Source organism: Wallemia mellicola (assembly GCF_000263375.1).
Source record: "Wallemia mellicola CBS 633.66 unplaced genomic scaffold WALSEscaffold_3, whole genome shotgun sequence".
NCBI lineage: Eukaryota > Fungi > Basidiomycota > Wallemiomycetes > Wallemiales > Wallemiaceae > Wallemia > Wallemia mellicola.
In genome coordinates, this window is record NW_006531960.1 from 162,285 (window position 1) to 179,227 (window position 16,943).

Below are 16,943 nucleotides of genomic sequence, written 5' to 3' on the forward strand. Positions count from 1 at the left end.
GCATCGTCAAATCAAGACTTGGGTGTTTGTGATGGAGAATATAAAGAAGAAAGATATATGTATTCCAAAAAATATGTAAAAAAATGACTAGTGCACGTCTCTAGATAAAGAAATACAGAGAGATATTGTTTACAAGTTTCCAAAAAAGATGAGTAGTGATTATTCGAAGATGCGAGCGATAGGTTATATTCGACGCTCAGCAGCAGCATCCTGATGAGCTCTTGTCTGTATCTTCGACCAATCCTACAGTATCCCAGCTACTAACGAGGTATCCAAATCCACCACCGAAGAAGATAGCGAAAAGTAAGTAGCCATTAAATGTCATAGCTATCAACATGACACTATAATGCGCGTGTTAGAAATTTCTTAAAAAGGAAAGTCAAAACTCACATATAAGTAGCGGAAAATTGAACGAAATATACTAGTGATCTGATTAATTGCTGTGTGAATGTTGGTCTGAATGGTTTCAATTGACCTGTTCCTACTAGAACTGGCGCTGGACCTATGTCTCCTTTTGCGTCGACATCTGGTGCAACATTACCAGCGTCAGCTTGAGATTTTCGATAATCATTAACGATCTTCCTGTCGTACTCTCTACCGAATCTCCTGACCGTCTCTACAGCGACGACGATAAAGAATACTCCGATGACGGTACCAGCGAATGCACCTAGAGGGTCTCAGTTGGGTTGTTCATAAAAGATTATACAACTTACCATGTGATTTGATATGCCACTGATCGGATACAGGGCAGATATTCATTATATTCTAGTCATAATGAGAAAATCTCAGCTGTCGAGCTAGCTACTCACCCAGTTCCAAAGCATGGAGGAGCTACAGGACATATTCATATCCATGCCACCATCCCCCATGTCCATACCACCCATATCCATGCCGCTCATTTCCATCTTTCGTTGATTTACTTTGTTGTACTGAAAACAGAAAGGGGCGGACGAAAATGGCAAATTTAATTAAAAAACTAAAAATCTGAGTTCCTGAGGTAAATTTTTATTATACATTATAGTGATACTCCTAATATATTTTCTTAACGGATGATATTTCTGATTTCGACAAAGGCAGAAGTGAGGCGATAAGGCGAGCGAATTCGCGTGAGGAGGAGATTTCAATAGGATGCGCTAATTTCTAAAATTGAAGATATGAGGGAAATATTAACATTTTCATATTTCTGCAACTCACAGGAGTTAAAATATATAATTATATTTACATTTTATTCCTGAGCTGTTTTACTCATCCGGAGAAATAAGAGCTTGACAGGAGACGTAGATGTGCTATTAAAGTAAAAGGTATAATTGCTAACTATCAATACTCTTTAGTTCATTTATGGCTCAAAATGGGCAACATCTACCAGTTTACGTCAACATCCATCACCCAGAATGCTGATACTTGTAGCAAATGAGCTGAATATACCAACACAATCAGTAGGCTTGCCAAATCAATTCAAGAAGCTACTCCAGCCAAACAAACTAGACGGTATAATCATATTAGGTCAGATGAATGACAAAATTACACTTGATTACTTCAGAAGTCTCTGTGATAAAGTCATAATAGGTGCATCCGGCTCTACACTCATGCTTGATAGCTTCAAAGTTGGCCTGATCTGCGATAACCAGACGCAAAGTTACGAACTCACAGCTCGTAAACTTGACGTTGATATGTTGCTGATTGCAGGTCCAAAGAGGTGAGGATTTATCAGGTCTAATAATGCATGTATTGACAAACTTAGTTTTGAAGCATACGAGCGTGATTCAACATTCTACTGCTCACCTGGTTCTATGACAGGCACTTACTCGTCTTTGGAAGAGAAGGAGGCTATACCATCATTCATTCTTCTGGATATACAGCCTGATCAGGTGACGGTGTTCGTTTATAGCCTGATCGATGAGCAGGTAGGTCTATTTACTGGTATCATCACTCACTCCTCACAAACGTGTAGATTAAAGTAGACAAAATAGAGTATTCGAAAGAGCAGGACAAGCCAAGTGAGAAGACTTCTCAAACAAATCAGGCACAGCCAACAGAAGAATCCACATTGGAACCAGAAGTTCAGCGACAAGACGAGCGGAAAGAGCAGGAAGAGCAGGAAGAAGAGGGAAAACAACAAGTAGAAAATGATGAAGACGTCCAACTTCCTGCTGAGAGTTCTAGATACGAAATAGCACCTGCACCCGCAGAAACCGATAACCTATGGAACGAGTAATAATCTATCATTTATTATATTTTTGTACTATATTCAATGGGTATACCTAAATCTAAATCTACAATAATGAATCCATCTATGTGTTTAATTAATATATATTTTCAAGAGACAAAAGCAAAAGCTCACCTTTCCAAATACTGAGAATACAGTAGCAATAACTTCAAACTCAAGCTCATCCTCGCCAACTTCCTCTTTGGCACTTCTGACGAGATTTGTGATTTGTGCAGCAGATGCATGGGACATCGCAGCAGATGCTGGTGTCTCAACTTGATCAGATGTATCTATAGAAGCAGAACCAATACCTGTGGCACCATCTACGGCGGATCCTGAACCTGTACCAACGAAACCCCAGGGCCAGACGCCAAATTCGTTAAGGAGCTCGTCTGTCCTCATAAAGGCCTCCTCTCTTGTATCGTAGTTTAAGGTAGCAAAAGCATTTTCGAGAACGGAGGCAGCATAACCTGATAATAACAATGCTACAGATCTTGTTACACGAGCTCTGACATTTGGATTTTTGTATAGTTTGTTCATGTCCAAAGCAACGGTATTTGGATTAGCCAAGGCCAAAACACGTTCAATTGCATCACGCTTTGATACAGTGTCGACGATTGGATGTGTTGCCATATCAAAAAGCAGGAAGTTCTTCTTTTCTGTGCGGAGAACACCTTTATCTACTAGACCTTTCGCTAATCTTTCGCGGACTTGCTTTAGTTGGTAGCCGATTTTCATAACATTCCATGTTTCACCTGCGGATTATCTTGTTAGTTGGGTACACGCGTTTATAGAGCGCCTCACCGCTCAGAAGGTCGATCCAATTGCCGACACTGAGCTTCTCGCTTGTTTTGATAAGTTTGAGTGTCTCGTCGAGGAGTACCTCGCCAGTGAGCTTGTCATTCGTCACTTCGACTAGTCTATCCGCAAGATCGTATCTTCGCCTGTTTGGATCGCGTACCATCGCGATTCTCTTCCTAAGTGCGAGTTCTATGAGTATGCAACCTCTTAAGGCGTAGGAGATATTGTCATTCCAGAAACTAAGGTATCCCTTATAGAGTTGAGCTCGTTGATAAATTGCTAAGACGTACACACCTGCCTATCCTTCAAACCTAACAACAAAACCTCTTCCATAAGCGTTAGTTTAGGGTGTTGGTTCTGCTCTTCCTCTACTTGCAAATCCCGAGGATCATATGCTACGCCTCTTCCAACGGTGCTCAGCCTCGGAGATGACGGTAAAGAGGATGAATTCCTTCCTGAGCTTGTACTGTCATCATTCTGAGTATTATTGTTCACTCTGCGTCTCTGTAGTCCAGCCTGGGAGGACATTCTAGATGAGAGTAGATGAAAGAAAGTGAAATTGTCTATTTATACAAAGGATATTTATCAATACTTTAAACTGACCCTCTGCGCTTACGGAAGTTGCTGAGATCTCCTCTGGTGGCTATTCCTAGTACGAACTTTCTTTGTTGGTCCGTAACTACGCAGTGTTAGCGAATGATATAGCTCTACTCTAGGACTTACCAATAGCGAATTCGTTATCTATTAAAAAGCTGTCTAACTCTTCAAGTGGTGTATAGGGCGTTATTACTCTGAAACGTTTGTTCTTCGAGGCGAAACGAATTGTGTAGTCATTGACGCTCTTACTATGATCGTTGTCCTGTTTAAGTAGCTTCTCTACATCGATATATCCTATTATCTTCTTGTTTGACTCATCATTTAGTACGGGAACCTGGCTGAACTCGCGTTCATATGCAGCTATTAATACTTTATCGATAGATTCATTGGCATATACAGTCAAGGCAGGCTGTAAATCTAAGTCCTCTACTACTGCTCCCCTGTAGTCTACCGGTTTCGTCATCGTATCAACAAAAGTGTGATTTAATTTATCTTAGTTGTACAATTAAAGAATAGCCAATAAAGAATTCTGTTTAAACGGGTAACGCTGCTAAATAACAAGTTGAGATAATTTACAGTCAATTATTGTAGTTTGAGCGGTGTATCACGCTCGGATGACAATCCCAAATCTTCAAGATCCGTTAATGCACCTGTATGCGGGTCTCTATCCAAATCTCCATCCACGTAATTATATTGCCATTCGAGTAAGTTGAGTATATTGTCACGTAGTTTGGCATCTAATCTAATTACATCTCCTGGTTGTATACTACCAACACCATGTCTAGATAAAGTTTCTTCGAATAATGTTTGATCAAACGTGCATCCACAAGACATTATACCAGGTGGCGCTGCCCTTGGTGCATAAATTGGTGTTGATTTCTTTGCATCATGGAATGCACACATCCTCAATCCGGATCTATTAGAAGCGCATAATCGTTTTATACGCATTTCAGTACGCTTGAATAGAATATTCTCAAACTGTTCATTATCGATATCAGCTGAATCGTATCTAAAATTCTTCGGTCTTGTTGATCTCCTTGGCGGATCAACTGGTGGTGTTTGTTGATCCTTTGATTGACTGTCAACTTCCATATTATCGGATGCTGATTCTGTTGAATTATCCTTATCTGAACCAACTTTACTGTTATTGTTGTTATTAAGTTCTTCAAATTTTTCATACTTGTTGAGCTTATTTAGAGCGCCTTCGTATGCTCTCTCCAGTTCTTGCACTTGTGCTTTCAAAAGTCTAACTTGATCAACAGGTTCATGAGAGTTATACTGTGAATGGTAATTCATCGACTTTTGATGATTACTCAAAATCGCAGACAAACTTTGACTCATTGGGCGTGATGTTGTTGAATGTTGAGGTATAATAGGTGAAGAAGAGTGTGATTGCAACATTGGTCTAGATGCTGACTCTTCTTTTATTTCAGTTTGTTGAGGTACTTGACCAGCAGATAAAGACGACGTTGGGTTTATTGATGAATAATGATTTATAAATGATGCATTAGATTGTTGTGCTGGTGCACTTTGTTGGTAAGTTTGCGAAGCATTTGAACCGCCGCCTGCAGCAGTAGGTAACGGTTTTGAAGTGAGTAAGTGCTGTTGTTGCTGTTGTGATGGCTGTTGTTGTTGCTGTTGTTGTTGTTGGTGCTGCTGCTGTTGTTGCTGCTGGTGGAGAGCATGGGCATTTTGCACTTGCGAGCTGTTAAGTGGTGCGATACCACCAACCAACTTGTTAATCGATTGAGAATCCAACTTTCCCTGGCCCCCAGGGATTGGCTCAATACCGAGGGTCTCGAGAATAGATTTTGGAGGCGCCATCTCAGTGATATCATATTTTGATTTCCTTGGACGTTTGATCATATAAGGGGCTGTATAATCGTAATCTTTTGGAATAACCGGGCGTTTGGGCGAATCCGCGCGTAACTTCGAGCCATTTATTTCATCTGGCTGCTATAAAGTTAGTAAAAAATCACGTCATATAGAAATACGCACAGAATTCTCATTCTGACGATCGTCATCGTTATCATGGTCCTGAGAATCAGATTTTGAATTCTTCTTTTTAGACTTTGATGATGTTCCATCAGCGTTTTGATCCTTATCACAAGCTTTTTGACGCTTTCTCGTACGCGGAACATCGGTCTTCAAGCTAAGTGGACGAGGCATACCTTTGAGTTTAAGAAAAAGACCGCAAGCGTTGCATAAAACGGATGCTGAATCATCTGGATTGCGTCTCCATAGAGGTGTCTGTGTTGCTCTACAATGGCTGCAAAATGGTTGGGCAGATAAACCTGGAGGTGGAGTTTGTAACTTGGAGATATCAGTTTAGGGTCTAAGATAATAAAAAACACATACATTAGGTTCCTCAGGCGTGATGCTCGTAGCTGCAGCTATATCAGACATTTTATGCGCCTTTTTGAAGGTTTGTGATGAGCGTTGAAAAAAGCTTATCGCGAAGCAGACCAAATTTGTTAACGATTTTTATCATTGATATCAGAGATGATGGAAGGAAATTGTTTATTTTGTATTCATATTCTTCTTTTTATTCTATTTATTAGTTCTATCTCTAGATCTCAAACAGTTCGACCAATTAGATACAGCATATGATCTAATCTCGATCAGATAATACTGATACTCTAAATAACAGTAATATGCCTGTCCACTTAGATCGCTATCTCTTTTATCTCTTCTATCAGCTCGACTACCATGATGTATGATCTCTGAGCTGTCAACTTGGAGATCACGCTGACAGCCTCATAGGAATAGATTACAGCTACTCAGACGCACTTACAATCAATACCAAATAAACGCTTTCTTTGTTCCATCAGAGGATGCTCACATGAGTGAATATATCGCAGACACAGACAAGCGTAGAGAGTGGGAGAGCACAGCAGATATATTATCGCGTACTAACTATAGCATACAGGTGGATTTCTAATTTCTCTGGTTCTGCCGGTCACGCTTTGATTACCGAAAAGGAGGCTCTCCTCGTGAGTGATTTCACTAACAAAGTAATGCTAAATTATCTAGAGTACCGATGGTAGATACTACTTGCAGGCTTCTCAAGAGCTTGACAATGCAAACTGGAAGCTTCTCAAAGCAGGTCAGCCAAATGTCCCAAGTTGGTATGAATACATTCTACAAAACTACCAAGCTCCCTTTAAGGTTGGTATCGATCCTAAACTTATCGCTTTCTCAGAAGTACGTAAAATCCAAGACAAATTAAAGTCAAAATCAGGTTTCGATCTGGTTCCGCTCTCAAACAACCCAATTGACGACATCGCCGATTTACCTCCATACCCAGATAATGAAGTCTACGTCCAACCTATGAAATTCGCTGGTAAGACCGTCACTCAGAAGTTATCAGAACTTCGTAATTACCTCACCGAGAAAGATTGTCATTCCTTTATCGTTACCATGTTGGACGAAACTGCATGGCTTTTCAACTTACGTGGTACTGATATTGTCTATAATCCACTTTTCTTCTCTTACGCTGTTGTCACTCAAGAGTCAACAACGCTCTTTGTTAACAGCGCGCGTATGACTTCAGAGGCACATAAGGAAATGGAAAATGCTAATGTAAACCTCAAGCCATATGAGGAATTCTACCCATCACTCAAGCAACTCAGCCTTGATGCAGAGAATGAAAACAAGAAAATTCTCGTTTCAGATAAGGCAAATTGGGAGGTCGTTCGCTCAATCGGTGAGAAGCAGATTGACGTAGTGAGATCACCAATCGGTGATGCAAAAGCTATAAAGAATGAAGTTGAATTGCAAGGTACGAGAGAAGCTCACGCAAGAGACGGTATCGCATTGACTCAATACTTTGGCTGGTTGGAAGAGACACTCAAGGAAAATAAAGCACCATTGAAGGAATATGATGCCGCGTTGAAGCTTGAAGAATACAGATCAAAATTGGACAACTTCAAAGGTCTCTCCTTCAACACTATTTCTGCAACGGGTGCAAATGGCGCTATTATTCACTATAGTCCTAGTACAACTGACTCGTCTGTCATTGATATAGAAAAGGTATACCTTTGCGACTCTGGTGCTCAATTCTTGGATGGTACAACCGACGTAACACGTACATACTTCTTTGGCTCACAGCCTCCAAGTGATAAGCTTAAGAGAGCATTCACAAGGGTTTTACAGGGCCATATAGCCTTAGCGACAGCTGTTATACCTACTGACAAAGTTCCTGGACCATTCATTGATTCCTTCGCTCGTTTACCCCTTTGGAAGGAAGGTCTCGAGTACAATCACGGTACTGGACATGGTATTGGAAGCCACATTGGTGCTCATGAGGGTCCACACACTATCTCACCTAGATGGAACGATGTCACTCTAAAGAATGGATACCTTGTATCAAATGAACCGGGATACTACGAAGAGGGCCAATTTGGTATTAGAACAGAGACTATCGTTGCTATAGTCCCTCACAAGACCCCATACAATTACAACGGCACACAGTTTTCGACCTTTGAGACATTGACAATGTGTCCACTTGGAACAAACTTGATTGAAGCTGAATTACTTTCACAAAGTGAGAAAGATTGGCTTAACACATACCACGAGCGTTGTGTATCTGTATTGAAGCCAGAATTGGAGAAGAGGGGTGACACTAGAGCTATTGCATGGTTGGAGAAGAACTCGCGCTCCGTATAATTTTAGTAAAAGATGTTCTATGCGCTTATATGAATGTTTTTCTTTCTATTCGTCTATACCAGTCGTTCTGTGCTTGTGTGTGTGCTCTTTGATTGAGTTTTGTTTTCCGTTGGGTCTGACACGCCTGTGAATCCTAGATTGTCGAAGTTGTCGTTTTCCATTAAGCCACTTGTGTTGTTAGTCTTATTCTATGCCGGTCGTTATCACTCACTTCTGCATCCTGCATTTCAGATACGACTTCGAGAGTTCCCTACATGCACCATTATTGTTCCTGTTTGACTTTAAACATTTCAGATATTCTTTCATCGGTTTCGTACAGTCACCTGAGTACGGATTAGGTAATGCTATAACTGATAAAGAAGACTTGCCATCGTGATCAAGTGGAAATGAACCCCTGGCTGGTGGCGTTATAGAGAATATATTGTTAGAAGTAGAAGGGTTCCCAAATCCCATAATGTGTTGCTTGTAAGAGTACAACGACTATCAAAATAGCTCGATGGATGCAAAACAAAAGCGAGCTTTCAATTTGAGAGTATTAAAGCAACGTATGTTTGCTTGTACTTCTATATAGTATCTTATATTCTCCTAGACGATCAGGCTGTTGAAGATATTCTCGATGGCACCTCATACGCTGTACTATACAGTTTCGTAGAGGGTGTCGGATGGAAGAAAGAAATGGTAGAGGGTTCTATGTTTATTTTCACGAGGTTGGTACTCTTGTATGTCGATACTTCTCCTAATTCGATTCAGATCGGTTGTCCCAAGATATGGCTTGTTCATTTGTAAGCTCATCTCAGTAGCGTATAGTAGATTGCTAACAACTTATAAGTGAATAGAAGTGGTCCCGATAACTTTATCACACTCTTCACCGGTACGGACGATCTGCAGTTGACTGGTGACTACATCATCTTCAGACCTGCAGACGAGGATGGTAAGTAGATATAGCTATGGAATACAAGAAGATAACATTACTTGTAGCCATATGGGGTGTTTGGGTATTCGACGCCTCACACAGACCTCGCATCGCAAAGTGCATTGAGGAGTGAGCAAAATTACATAACAAAGACATGCGCTTATAAAACACCAGCATCGAAAAGTTGGCAGCGAAGGAAAAGGATCAATTGCCAGCAAAAGTAGACACGTTCGTGGACCCTGCGATCGCTAGCATGAGTGCTTCACCCGCTCAACCAAGTTCAAGTACTACTGTGCAAGCAGGACAACCGCTCTCTGTCGATGATCTATTCGGCAATTTTGATAGCCCTGCACTTGCAGCTACTAATGCTGTACCTGCTGCATCAACTTTGCCAACCATCACCCAAGACTTTAACAATGTTTCAGTTGGTGTAGCACCAGTCACTGAAAACCGTTTACCACAGCAGTCACATCAACCACAGCAACCTCAAAACGTCCAGCGTGTTCAGCAACCATCAGCATTGTCATACGAAGACAGCGTCAAGGCGGATGGAACACAGCAGCTATTGTCATTCTTGGGATTACCTCCGACAGCGACTATTGAGAACAATCACCTAGCCCAACCTAGACCACCTCAACAAACACAGATGCCGACTTTCCCAAGTGCTGGCCCTGTCAGTCAGGTAACTCCAGCTACAAATAGCGCACCGGCACCAATATCACTTCCTATAGACACAAACATCGCTGGTAAGCGGATCCAGCAGAGTGTACAAACGCCACTTTCTGAACCAAGTGTACCAGCTACTCCTTTACCTTTATCGGCTGTGACGCCATCAGAACGCAATCACGTCGTTTTGAGTGAAGAGTTAGAGAACTTGAAGAAGTTGACTTTCGAGGATGAACTAAAGAAAGAGACTAGTAAACAAGCCGTCCAACCAAATGTCCAACAATCTCAACAATTCAATAATAACTTCCCACCATTGGGTATTTCTCCGCCTACTGCACCACGAGCTGAGAGGGAGCGTCAGCAAAAGATGATGCAGCATCAGAGTAGCAGTAACAGTCTTTCGGATGAAGCTAGCAAATCATCACCTGGTTTGTTCAACCCGGGTATAAGAACACATGTTAGAACCGTCCCTAAGACACGTAAAGCTTCAGCAATCAGTAATATACAACGTAGGTAATTAAATACACAATAATGCATTGCTAAAAATAACCCAAGGTACTTCAATCGCGTCACCATCTGCGGTATTGGATAACTTACCACCAAAATCAGAGCAACCTACTATTATCACCCCGGTCAATGGAGCAGCACAAGTAACAGAACCATCTAGAGCGTCACCTCAAGTAAACCGCCAAAATGTACCAGCAAGTGTATCGCCGCAAGTTGGCTTAGATGTAATCACACCTACTTTACCTTTTCTGCGTCAACCAAACGGACAAAAATTGGATCAATACACTTTTAAGCAGGCCTTAGCGTCATTAATCTTAGTGAGTGGTCGTTCTACAAAAGTAGTAACTTCTGACAACTAAATAGGAGAATGATGAGTTCTTAAATGTTTTATATCAGCGGTACATGTTGATCGGACAGTGAAATTTTTATTGTAAGAGAGCACTCTCCCAGAATGCAATCTCCAATTGGCAAACTTTTGCAAATATATCGTTGAATTTGCTGATATCGTTAGTTTTTATGCGTTCGACTTGATATTTGAGATCAATGTCGACGAATTGTACGAACGATGGTGCGGTCCAGTTGTTCAAGAGTTCGGCATAGGGGGAGTCCTTTGCGAGTGATTTGGCATATCCCCAACCATCCAAGTAAACCTTCTCGAGTGCCCAGAGCGCAACTATAGCTTCATCATTGTTTGGTAAGCTGTACAGGTATTTGATGTAATCGTGGCAAGCTGCGTTGGCGTCTACGCTTTCGTATTTCAACCCCAAACTTTTGAGTGTATTTGGGAACATGTTAACTTCTCTCAACCCGTTGCTGATAGCGAAACTCATAAGGTGCAGCAACTTCACATCCTCATCCTCAACGATATTTGAGTTATTGAGTAATGGGATCCTACCAGCAATAGTACCGAGCCATTTTGAATAGCCTAAAGCGAAAACTCTGTCTTGATTTAGGAATCTCTCCAAAGCAGTGGGATCGAGGGTACTTTCGCCGAGTTTTGTTAAGAAAGCGTGTTGAGATGATTTCAAGTATATATCTTTGTTATTTTCAATAAGCTCTTCTGTAGAAATTGAAGTCATGATCGTTTCAGATAATGTTTATAACGTTCAGAAGTGACGACCAAGATGTAAGTAAAAATAGTAAGAAATTTAGCAAATACCTTAGATAATATAAGGTCCATTGATGAAATATCATACGCGGATACGCTCTACGCACTTGTCATCCAACCACTACGTCAATACTTTATATCTCTATGGAATTTCATAACTTGGACACCAAAAGTTAATGACAACACGTCGAATCAACTCGATGAATCAACTGAACCTCTACTAGGCAATCAATCAGATTGTGATGATCACGATATCAGCCCTCCTTCCGAGAATAAACCGGTTGTGAAAACGGCAGAACAGCGTCGATTGGAACAATTTGAAGCCTACCTAGCGGAAAAGAAACGTCGTAAAGCTGCCAAAAAGTTCAGACGGATGTTGGAAACTACCACAACATTATCCGAGTCCGGTAATGAGCGCAAGCATAGTAAGAATATAAGGGGTCCTCCTACTGACGTGGGAAGTATTGCTAGTAGTAGCTTTAGTGGAATGAGCGCCTCGACTATTTCGCCTCATGAAGCCGATTACAATTCAGCTTTTTCTTTAACACAGGATGATTTGCTTTTTCTTAAGCAACACGATCAGTCTGATCTCGTCAGAACTACCAAGGAACATATTTGAATCCCTTACAGATAACTTTGTATACCATTTTGTTTCATACACTCAATACCCACAATTGCGATTTTATGAATGTCTTAGTAGCATACTACTATACATGATTTGAGACGATAAATGTTGACTGATGCATTCTCAGCATGATACACGAAGCAGCCTAATTAATGGTGAGGCGGTTGATAACACCTCAGTCGCTGAAGTAGAATTATGTGCAAGTTGTAACACTTGGAAATGACGTCAGTTGATTGAGTCCACGAGAGAGTTCAGCAAGTGATTACAAGATCAAACAAATGACGATTAATAGATCTGCTTGTATATTCAGTCTGTGTATTTTTTATTTTTGAAAAGTGAAGAAGTATTGTATTACTGACACTACCGTCAAATCAGAAGTACATTGAGAATGTATCCTGATCTCGTTTGTGTATAAGTAACAATTCCAAAGTATTCTCATCCTTGATCATGCAACGCCATCTTGGCCTGCTGGTGAAAAACCTACCAGTACGTCTACATCAATAATTGAGGAAATGCAATAACTCGAAAATAGCCACATCTACCTAGCGCATCTATAAAGCAGTTCTTTGATAAGTATGCTAAAGTTTCAGATATCTACACTTTCCGTAGATCGCCATTTGGGGGTCATACAGGCCAATCTTTGATACACTTTGAGAATGCAGTTGAGCTAAACAAAGCGCTTAAATTGAATGGTAGAAGTTTGAAAGATTACAAGCTCATCGTTGAGCCCACTGTAGAAGCTGCTCACGAGATAGATATACCAATAGAGAGACCAGTACGGACAAAGTTTCGCAGTCAGCTACTATATGTCACTGGACAACCGTTGGATTCCACAGAGGAGGAGCTCACGAGGGCGTTTAGGAAGTTTGGTACCGTACGCTGGATTGAGCAATCCCATCAGGATCGTAAGAAATTTGTGAGTGCGGGTTCAGCAATAATGTAGGTGCTAAAACTCTCCACAAGGCGTTCGCTTATGCGTTTGTAATGTACGAATCGCCAGATTTTGCGACCAAAGCATACGAGAATGGTGTATACATAAGGGATAATATTAAATTGAAGATATCGTTCTTCAAGAGACCTATTAAATATCCCAAGGACGGTAACTTCAGCTTCCAAGATAAAGCCGGTAAACGACATCGGTGAAACATCTGAGGTATACTGTGGGATACATAATAATATCTATATCTCAATACACCCAAACACTTTCTCTCTGATCTTCCTTGACAATATCTGCCGCAGTTGTTTTGACTTCTGGCCAGCCAGATCACGGGGAGGGAAGGCAAACAAGAGAGACTGAGCTCCATATAATAAACATCGATAGAAAGTAGAACGACCTAAATTAAATCCATCTTTACATGCATTTTATAAAATTTGAGATATCAAGTGGCCTGAGAGTACCACATCGTTTTCTTCCTCTACAACCAACTCTAACAAAAATGGCTACACAATACAAAGTTGCTGACATCAGTTTGGCCTCATTCGGTCGCCGTGAGATGTGAGTATCTCTAGCCCGTATTGTCACCCTCTGACATTTTCCAGCACTCTCGCTGAAAAGGAAATGCCTGGTCTTATGGTACGATATTCTGATATTCCTATATCTGTGCGCATCTAACAAAAATCCAGGAAATCCGTTCCAAGTACGGCCCACAACAACCATTGAAGGGTGCCCGTATTGCCGGATGTCTCCACATGTGAGCAACGGTTCTAGTTTTAGGATTACAGGTTAACAAGATACAGGACCATCCAAACCGCTGTTCTCATTGAAACCCTTGTTCAACTCGGTGCTCAAGTTACCTGGTCCAGCTGTAACATTTTCTCAACGTGCGTCACGCTTTCTCTTCTCTACAATTCCTATTGACACGAAAAAGCCAAGACCATGCTGCTGCTGCTATCGCTGCTGCTGGTGTCCCAGTCTACGCCTGGAAGGGTGAGACCGATGAGGAATACCTCTGGTGTATCGAGCAAACCCTCAGCGCTTTCCCAGACGGCAAGCCACTCAACATGATTCTCGATGACGGTGGAGATCTCACCACTATCGTCCACGAGAAGTTCCCACAATACCTCGCTGATATCAGAGGTGTCTCAGAGGAAACCACCACCGGTGTCCACCACCTTTACCGTGCCCACCAAGAAGGCAAGCTCAAGGTCCCAGCCATCAACGTCAACGACTCCGTCACCAAGTCTAAGTTCGACAACTACTACGGTTGCCGTGAATCCCTCGTCGATGGTATCAAGAGAGCCACCGATGTTATGCTTGCTGGTAAGAGCGCTGTTGTTGCTGGTTTCGGTGATGTCGGTAAGGGTTGTGCTGAAGCCCTCCGCGCTTACGGTGCTATCGTCCAAGTCACCGAAATTGACCCAATCAACGCACTCCAAGCTGCTATGTCTGGTTACCAAGTCGTCACCATGGAAGAAGCTGCTCCAAGAGCTAACATCATCGTTACCACCACCGGTAACCGTGACATCGTTAGAGTAGAGCACTTTGAACAACTCCCAGATGACGCTATCGTCTGTAACATTGGTCACTTCGACATTGAAATCGACGTTGCTGGTCTTAAGAAGGTTGCCAAGGAAGTTGTCAACATCAAGCCACAAGTTGACCGTTACACCCTTGCTAACGGCCGTCACGTCATCTTGCTCGCTGAAGGTCGTCTCGTCAACCTCGGTTGTGCTACTGGTCACCCATCATTCGTCATGTCTTGCTCATTCGCTAACCAAGTTTTGGCTCAAATTGCTTTGTGGACTGACAATGCTTCATTCCCATTGGGTGTTCACATGTTACCAAAGAAGCTCGATGAAGAAGTCGCTGCTTCCCACCTTGAAATGCTTAACGTTCACCTCACTAAGCTCACTGATGTCCAATCAGAATACGCTTCAATTCCAAAGCAAGGTCCATACAAGCCATCCCACTACCGTTACTAAGCGGATCTCATTCATGTTAATATGCGAGCAAAAATTTTAAAATGATTTCACATTTTCCTCTTTCAACCAGGGCTTACAAAACTGTATTGTAATAGAAATATGCATTGGCTTCAACACCTAATATTTTAATTGATATGTTCGTATTTGTGCAATTGGTGATGCTGTATGTTTTGCTGTTGTTCTTGTCGAATGTGAAGTTTATGCGGGAATTCCAATCTATGCTATAGAAGTACAGGAATTGATGTATACTAGATGTTCTTACATCATCTGCATCCTTCACGCTGTTTACTTCTACATCGATGATGCATTATTGACTGATACACGGCAGACAAGGATACACAGAAGGGTATATAATAAAGCACGATATTTATCCGTAGATACTTATGTTATCAGTATTCAATACATCTTGGATTGGTATGACAGGAATCAGGATCCTTCCTGTTGTCATCATGGGAATGATTCAAGTATAATAGATTTGACTAGTCTGCTATGTGTGTATTGTATGATACGTGTATTGATCAAGGGGAAAATCTCAGTGAATAGCAAGACAGTGAGATAAAGGTGTAACATATATGTTGTACATATTCTTTCTTTCTTCGCTTGAGAATGGTAAATGCCACCATAGTATGTATGACCAAAGAAGGAAATATATACAGAAACAAATATATAGGTATCATTCGTAGTCCTTCTCAATTACATCAAAATTCTCATTTGTACCTCCCAACGTTCAATGAAATACACACTGATTGTCGAGCATTGATACATCAAAACAGCCCTGATCTTTCTCACTTCGTCAGAATCTATCTCACCTTTGTGATCATAACGCGTCGAGATAATCAGTTCTGTTGCGTTGGGCGGCTTAAATCCTATATGATTAGTTAGCTGATTAATGCGCTATTTTATTCCTTTATCTTATTTATTAGTGTACAAGTTAAAAATTGCTGAAATAAAAAATCTGCGAGGGTATAAATTGCTGATGTCGCCTGTGGTCTTCTTCAATCCATTACGGAATTGTGAGTAGTAACAAAAGGGATAGCGCAAATGATGAATTATTTTGCTGTGCACCAGTCCGAAAAAAGATTTGAAGGACAACCTAGCCCGTCGCACTTTTATATACGCTTGTGTGACCTGAACCTGCTATCCCGAAACTTATTTAAACAAAACTAACAATATTCTAGTTTATACTATTATGTATTTATTATTTAATTTAGTGTAACTTCTATCTATACTACTTCACTACTTCTTTATATACTCCGATGTTGACTTCAATTTTGTCCTACTTAGGCCTTTCACATGTGCGATTTATGCATTTCTAGCGCATTATAATAACCCACGCATAGAACGACGCTGTTATATTTCCTCCATTCAAGAAAGAAGACTTCAAAACAGTCGATGATCGCATAAGGGGTGGATCTTCTGAGAGCAAGATTACGGTCAGTGAAGATGGAAAGAGTATAATATTCTATGGTACACTAGACAGTAGAACTTTAGGTGGTGCAGGCTTCGCCAGCCAATCTGTTGAGTTTGACAACCCATTGAATTATCCACAAAGCAAATATGATGGTATCGTAATTGATATCGCAAACGTTGATACTTTTGGACCGCACACTTTCGCCTTTAACTTGAAAACAACAAAACCAAGCTACAGAGACGATGGTAGACGTCAATCTAGTATTGTCTATGAGAGTGACTTCACAATCGAGAAACCTCAAAGTTTATGGCTCGAATGGGACAGTTTCAAGCCAACCTATAGGGGTAAACCAGCTGAGGATGCTCCCGCTTTAGATACGACACATATCACTGAAATATCACTAATGTGTCGCTCACATTTTCAAAAAGTGGCTAATGGTCCATTCCATATTAAGATAACATCTTTAAAAGCTTACAAACCTAATGATAAACCTAAATGACTTGTATTCTAAAATTTACA

General features: G+C 41.1%; 13 protein-coding genes across 13 annotated transcripts; 7 read left to right on the forward strand and 6 right to left on the reverse strand.

Annotated features, from left to right (window-relative positions):
* Positions 1–45: 45 nt before the first annotated feature.
* Positions 46–963, reverse strand: WALSEDRAFT_31362 (Ctr-domain-containing protein). Its single transcript, XM_006956536.1, has 4 exons — positions 810–963; positions 714–765; positions 391–667; positions 46–341 (listed from the first exon to the last, which is right to left on the reverse strand). The coding sequence occupies exons 1-4, from the start codon at positions 903–905 to the stop codon at positions 197–199; spliced, it is 570 nt and encodes a 189-aa protein (XP_006956598.1). The 5' UTR covers positions 906–963; the 3' UTR covers positions 46–196.
* Positions 964–1,294: 331 nt separating this feature from the next.
* WALSEDRAFT_59490 (hypothetical protein) lies at positions 1,295–3,158 on the forward strand. Its single transcript, XM_006956537.1, has 3 exons — positions 1,295–1,696; positions 1,742–1,904; positions 1,952–3,158. The coding sequence occupies exons 1-3, from the start codon at positions 1,392–1,394 to the stop codon at positions 2,213–2,215; spliced, it is 732 nt and encodes a 243-aa protein (XP_006956599.1). The 5' UTR covers positions 1,295–1,391; the 3' UTR covers positions 2,216–3,158.
* On the reverse strand, positions 1,963–4,076 carry WALSEDRAFT_59491 (Golgi phospho protein 3). Its single transcript, XM_006956538.1, has 5 exons — positions 3,731–4,076; positions 3,302–3,686; positions 3,011–3,257; positions 2,342–2,961; positions 1,963–2,291 (listed from the first exon to the last, which is right to left on the reverse strand). Exons 2-5 carry the CDS (start codon positions 3,533–3,535, stop codon positions 2,274–2,276), a joined length of 1,119 nt encoding a protein of 372 aa, XP_006956600.1. The 5' UTR covers positions 3,536–3,686; positions 3,731–4,076; the 3' UTR covers positions 1,963–2,273.
* Positions 3,601–4,067, reverse strand: WALSEDRAFT_15277 (hypothetical protein; the record flags this gene model as incomplete). Its single annotated transcript, XM_006956438.1, has 2 exons — positions 3,601–3,686; positions 3,731–4,067. 2 exons carry the CDS (start codon positions 4,065–4,067, stop codon positions 3,601–3,603), a joined length of 423 nt encoding a protein of 140 aa, XP_006956500.1.
* A 4-nt stretch (positions 4,077–4,080) lies between the features above and the next one.
* WALSEDRAFT_59492 (hypothetical protein) lies at positions 4,081–6,306 on the reverse strand. The gene is made up of 3 exons (XM_006956539.1): positions 5,963–6,306; positions 5,603–5,917; positions 4,081–5,557 (listed from the first exon to the last, which is right to left on the reverse strand). The coding sequence occupies exons 1-3, from the start codon at positions 6,008–6,010 to the stop codon at positions 4,187–4,189; spliced, it is 1,734 nt and encodes a 577-aa protein (XP_006956601.1). The 5' UTR covers positions 6,011–6,306; the 3' UTR covers positions 4,081–4,186.
* WALSEDRAFT_59493 (Creatinase/aminopeptidase) lies at positions 6,303–8,747 on the forward strand. Its single transcript, XM_006956540.1, has 6 exons — positions 6,303–6,318; positions 6,368–6,484; positions 6,534–6,597; positions 6,638–8,440; positions 8,484–8,595; positions 8,641–8,747. Exons 1-4 carry the CDS (start codon positions 6,314–6,316, stop codon positions 8,270–8,272), a joined length of 1,821 nt encoding a protein of 606 aa, XP_006956602.1. The 5' UTR covers positions 6,303–6,313; the 3' UTR covers positions 8,273–8,440; positions 8,484–8,595; positions 8,641–8,747.
* WALSEDRAFT_67512 (putative cytochrome c oxidase assembly protein Cox19) lies at positions 6,647–8,888 on the reverse strand. The gene is made up of 3 exons (XM_006956541.1): positions 8,641–8,888; positions 8,484–8,595; positions 6,647–8,440 (listed from the first exon to the last, which is right to left on the reverse strand). The coding sequence occupies exons 1-3, from the start codon at positions 8,723–8,725 to the stop codon at positions 8,326–8,328; spliced, it is 312 nt and encodes a 103-aa protein (XP_006956603.1). The 5' UTR covers positions 8,726–8,888; the 3' UTR covers positions 6,647–8,325.
* WALSEDRAFT_59494 (hypothetical protein) lies at positions 8,738–12,137 on the forward strand. Its single transcript, XM_006956542.1, has 10 exons — positions 8,738–8,817; positions 8,862–8,979; positions 9,023–9,054; positions 9,102–9,203; positions 9,251–9,314; positions 9,360–9,931; positions 9,986–10,360; positions 10,407–10,675; positions 10,722–11,484; positions 11,533–12,137. Exons 1-9 carry the CDS (start codon positions 8,769–8,771, stop codon positions 10,776–10,778), a joined length of 1,638 nt encoding a protein of 545 aa, XP_006956604.1. The 5' UTR covers positions 8,738–8,768; the 3' UTR covers positions 10,779–11,484; positions 11,533–12,137.
* WALSEDRAFT_31367 (hypothetical protein) lies at positions 10,614–12,137 on the forward strand. The gene is made up of 3 exons (XM_006956543.1): positions 10,614–10,675; positions 10,722–11,484; positions 11,533–12,137. Coding segments are annotated over exons 2-3 (555 nt in total). The 5' UTR covers positions 10,614–10,675; positions 10,722–11,482; the 3' UTR covers positions 12,086–12,137.
* Positions 10,656–12,137, reverse strand: WALSEDRAFT_67514 (heme oxygenase-like protein). The gene has a single exon (XM_006956544.1). The coding sequence runs from the start codon at positions 11,435–11,437 to the stop codon at positions 10,784–10,786; it is 654 nt and encodes a 217-aa protein (XP_006956606.1). The 5' UTR covers positions 11,438–12,137; the 3' UTR covers positions 10,656–10,783.
* Positions 12,138–12,538: 401 nt separating this feature from the next.
* WALSEDRAFT_62589 (hypothetical protein) lies at positions 12,539–13,234 on the forward strand (the record flags this gene model as incomplete). The annotated part of the gene is made up of 3 exons (XM_006956545.1): positions 12,539–12,577; positions 12,624–13,007; positions 13,055–13,234. The coding sequence occupies 3 exons, from the start codon at positions 12,539–12,541 to the stop codon at positions 13,232–13,234; spliced, it is 603 nt and encodes a 200-aa protein (XP_006956607.1).
* On the forward strand, positions 12,626–15,132 carry WALSEDRAFT_31369 (S-adenosyl-L-homocysteine hydrolase). Its single transcript, XM_006956546.1, has 6 exons — positions 12,626–13,007; positions 13,055–13,586; positions 13,631–13,664; positions 13,715–13,782; positions 13,829–13,912; positions 13,960–15,132. The coding sequence occupies exons 2-6, from the start codon at positions 13,528–13,530 to the stop codon at positions 15,011–15,013; spliced, it is 1,299 nt and encodes a 432-aa protein (XP_006956608.1). The 5' UTR covers positions 12,626–13,007; positions 13,055–13,527; the 3' UTR covers positions 15,014–15,132.
* A 1,137-nt stretch (positions 15,133–16,269) lies between these two features.
* On the forward strand, positions 16,270–16,940 carry WALSEDRAFT_67518 (NADH:ubiquinone oxidoreductase complex I intermediate-associated protein 30; the record flags this gene model as incomplete). Its single annotated transcript, XM_006956547.1, has 2 exons — positions 16,270–16,308; positions 16,354–16,940. The coding sequence occupies 2 exons, from the start codon at positions 16,270–16,272 to the stop codon at positions 16,921–16,923; spliced, it is 609 nt and encodes a 202-aa protein (XP_006956609.1). The 3' UTR covers positions 16,924–16,940.
* Between the last annotated feature and the right edge of the window lie 3 nt (positions 16,941–16,943).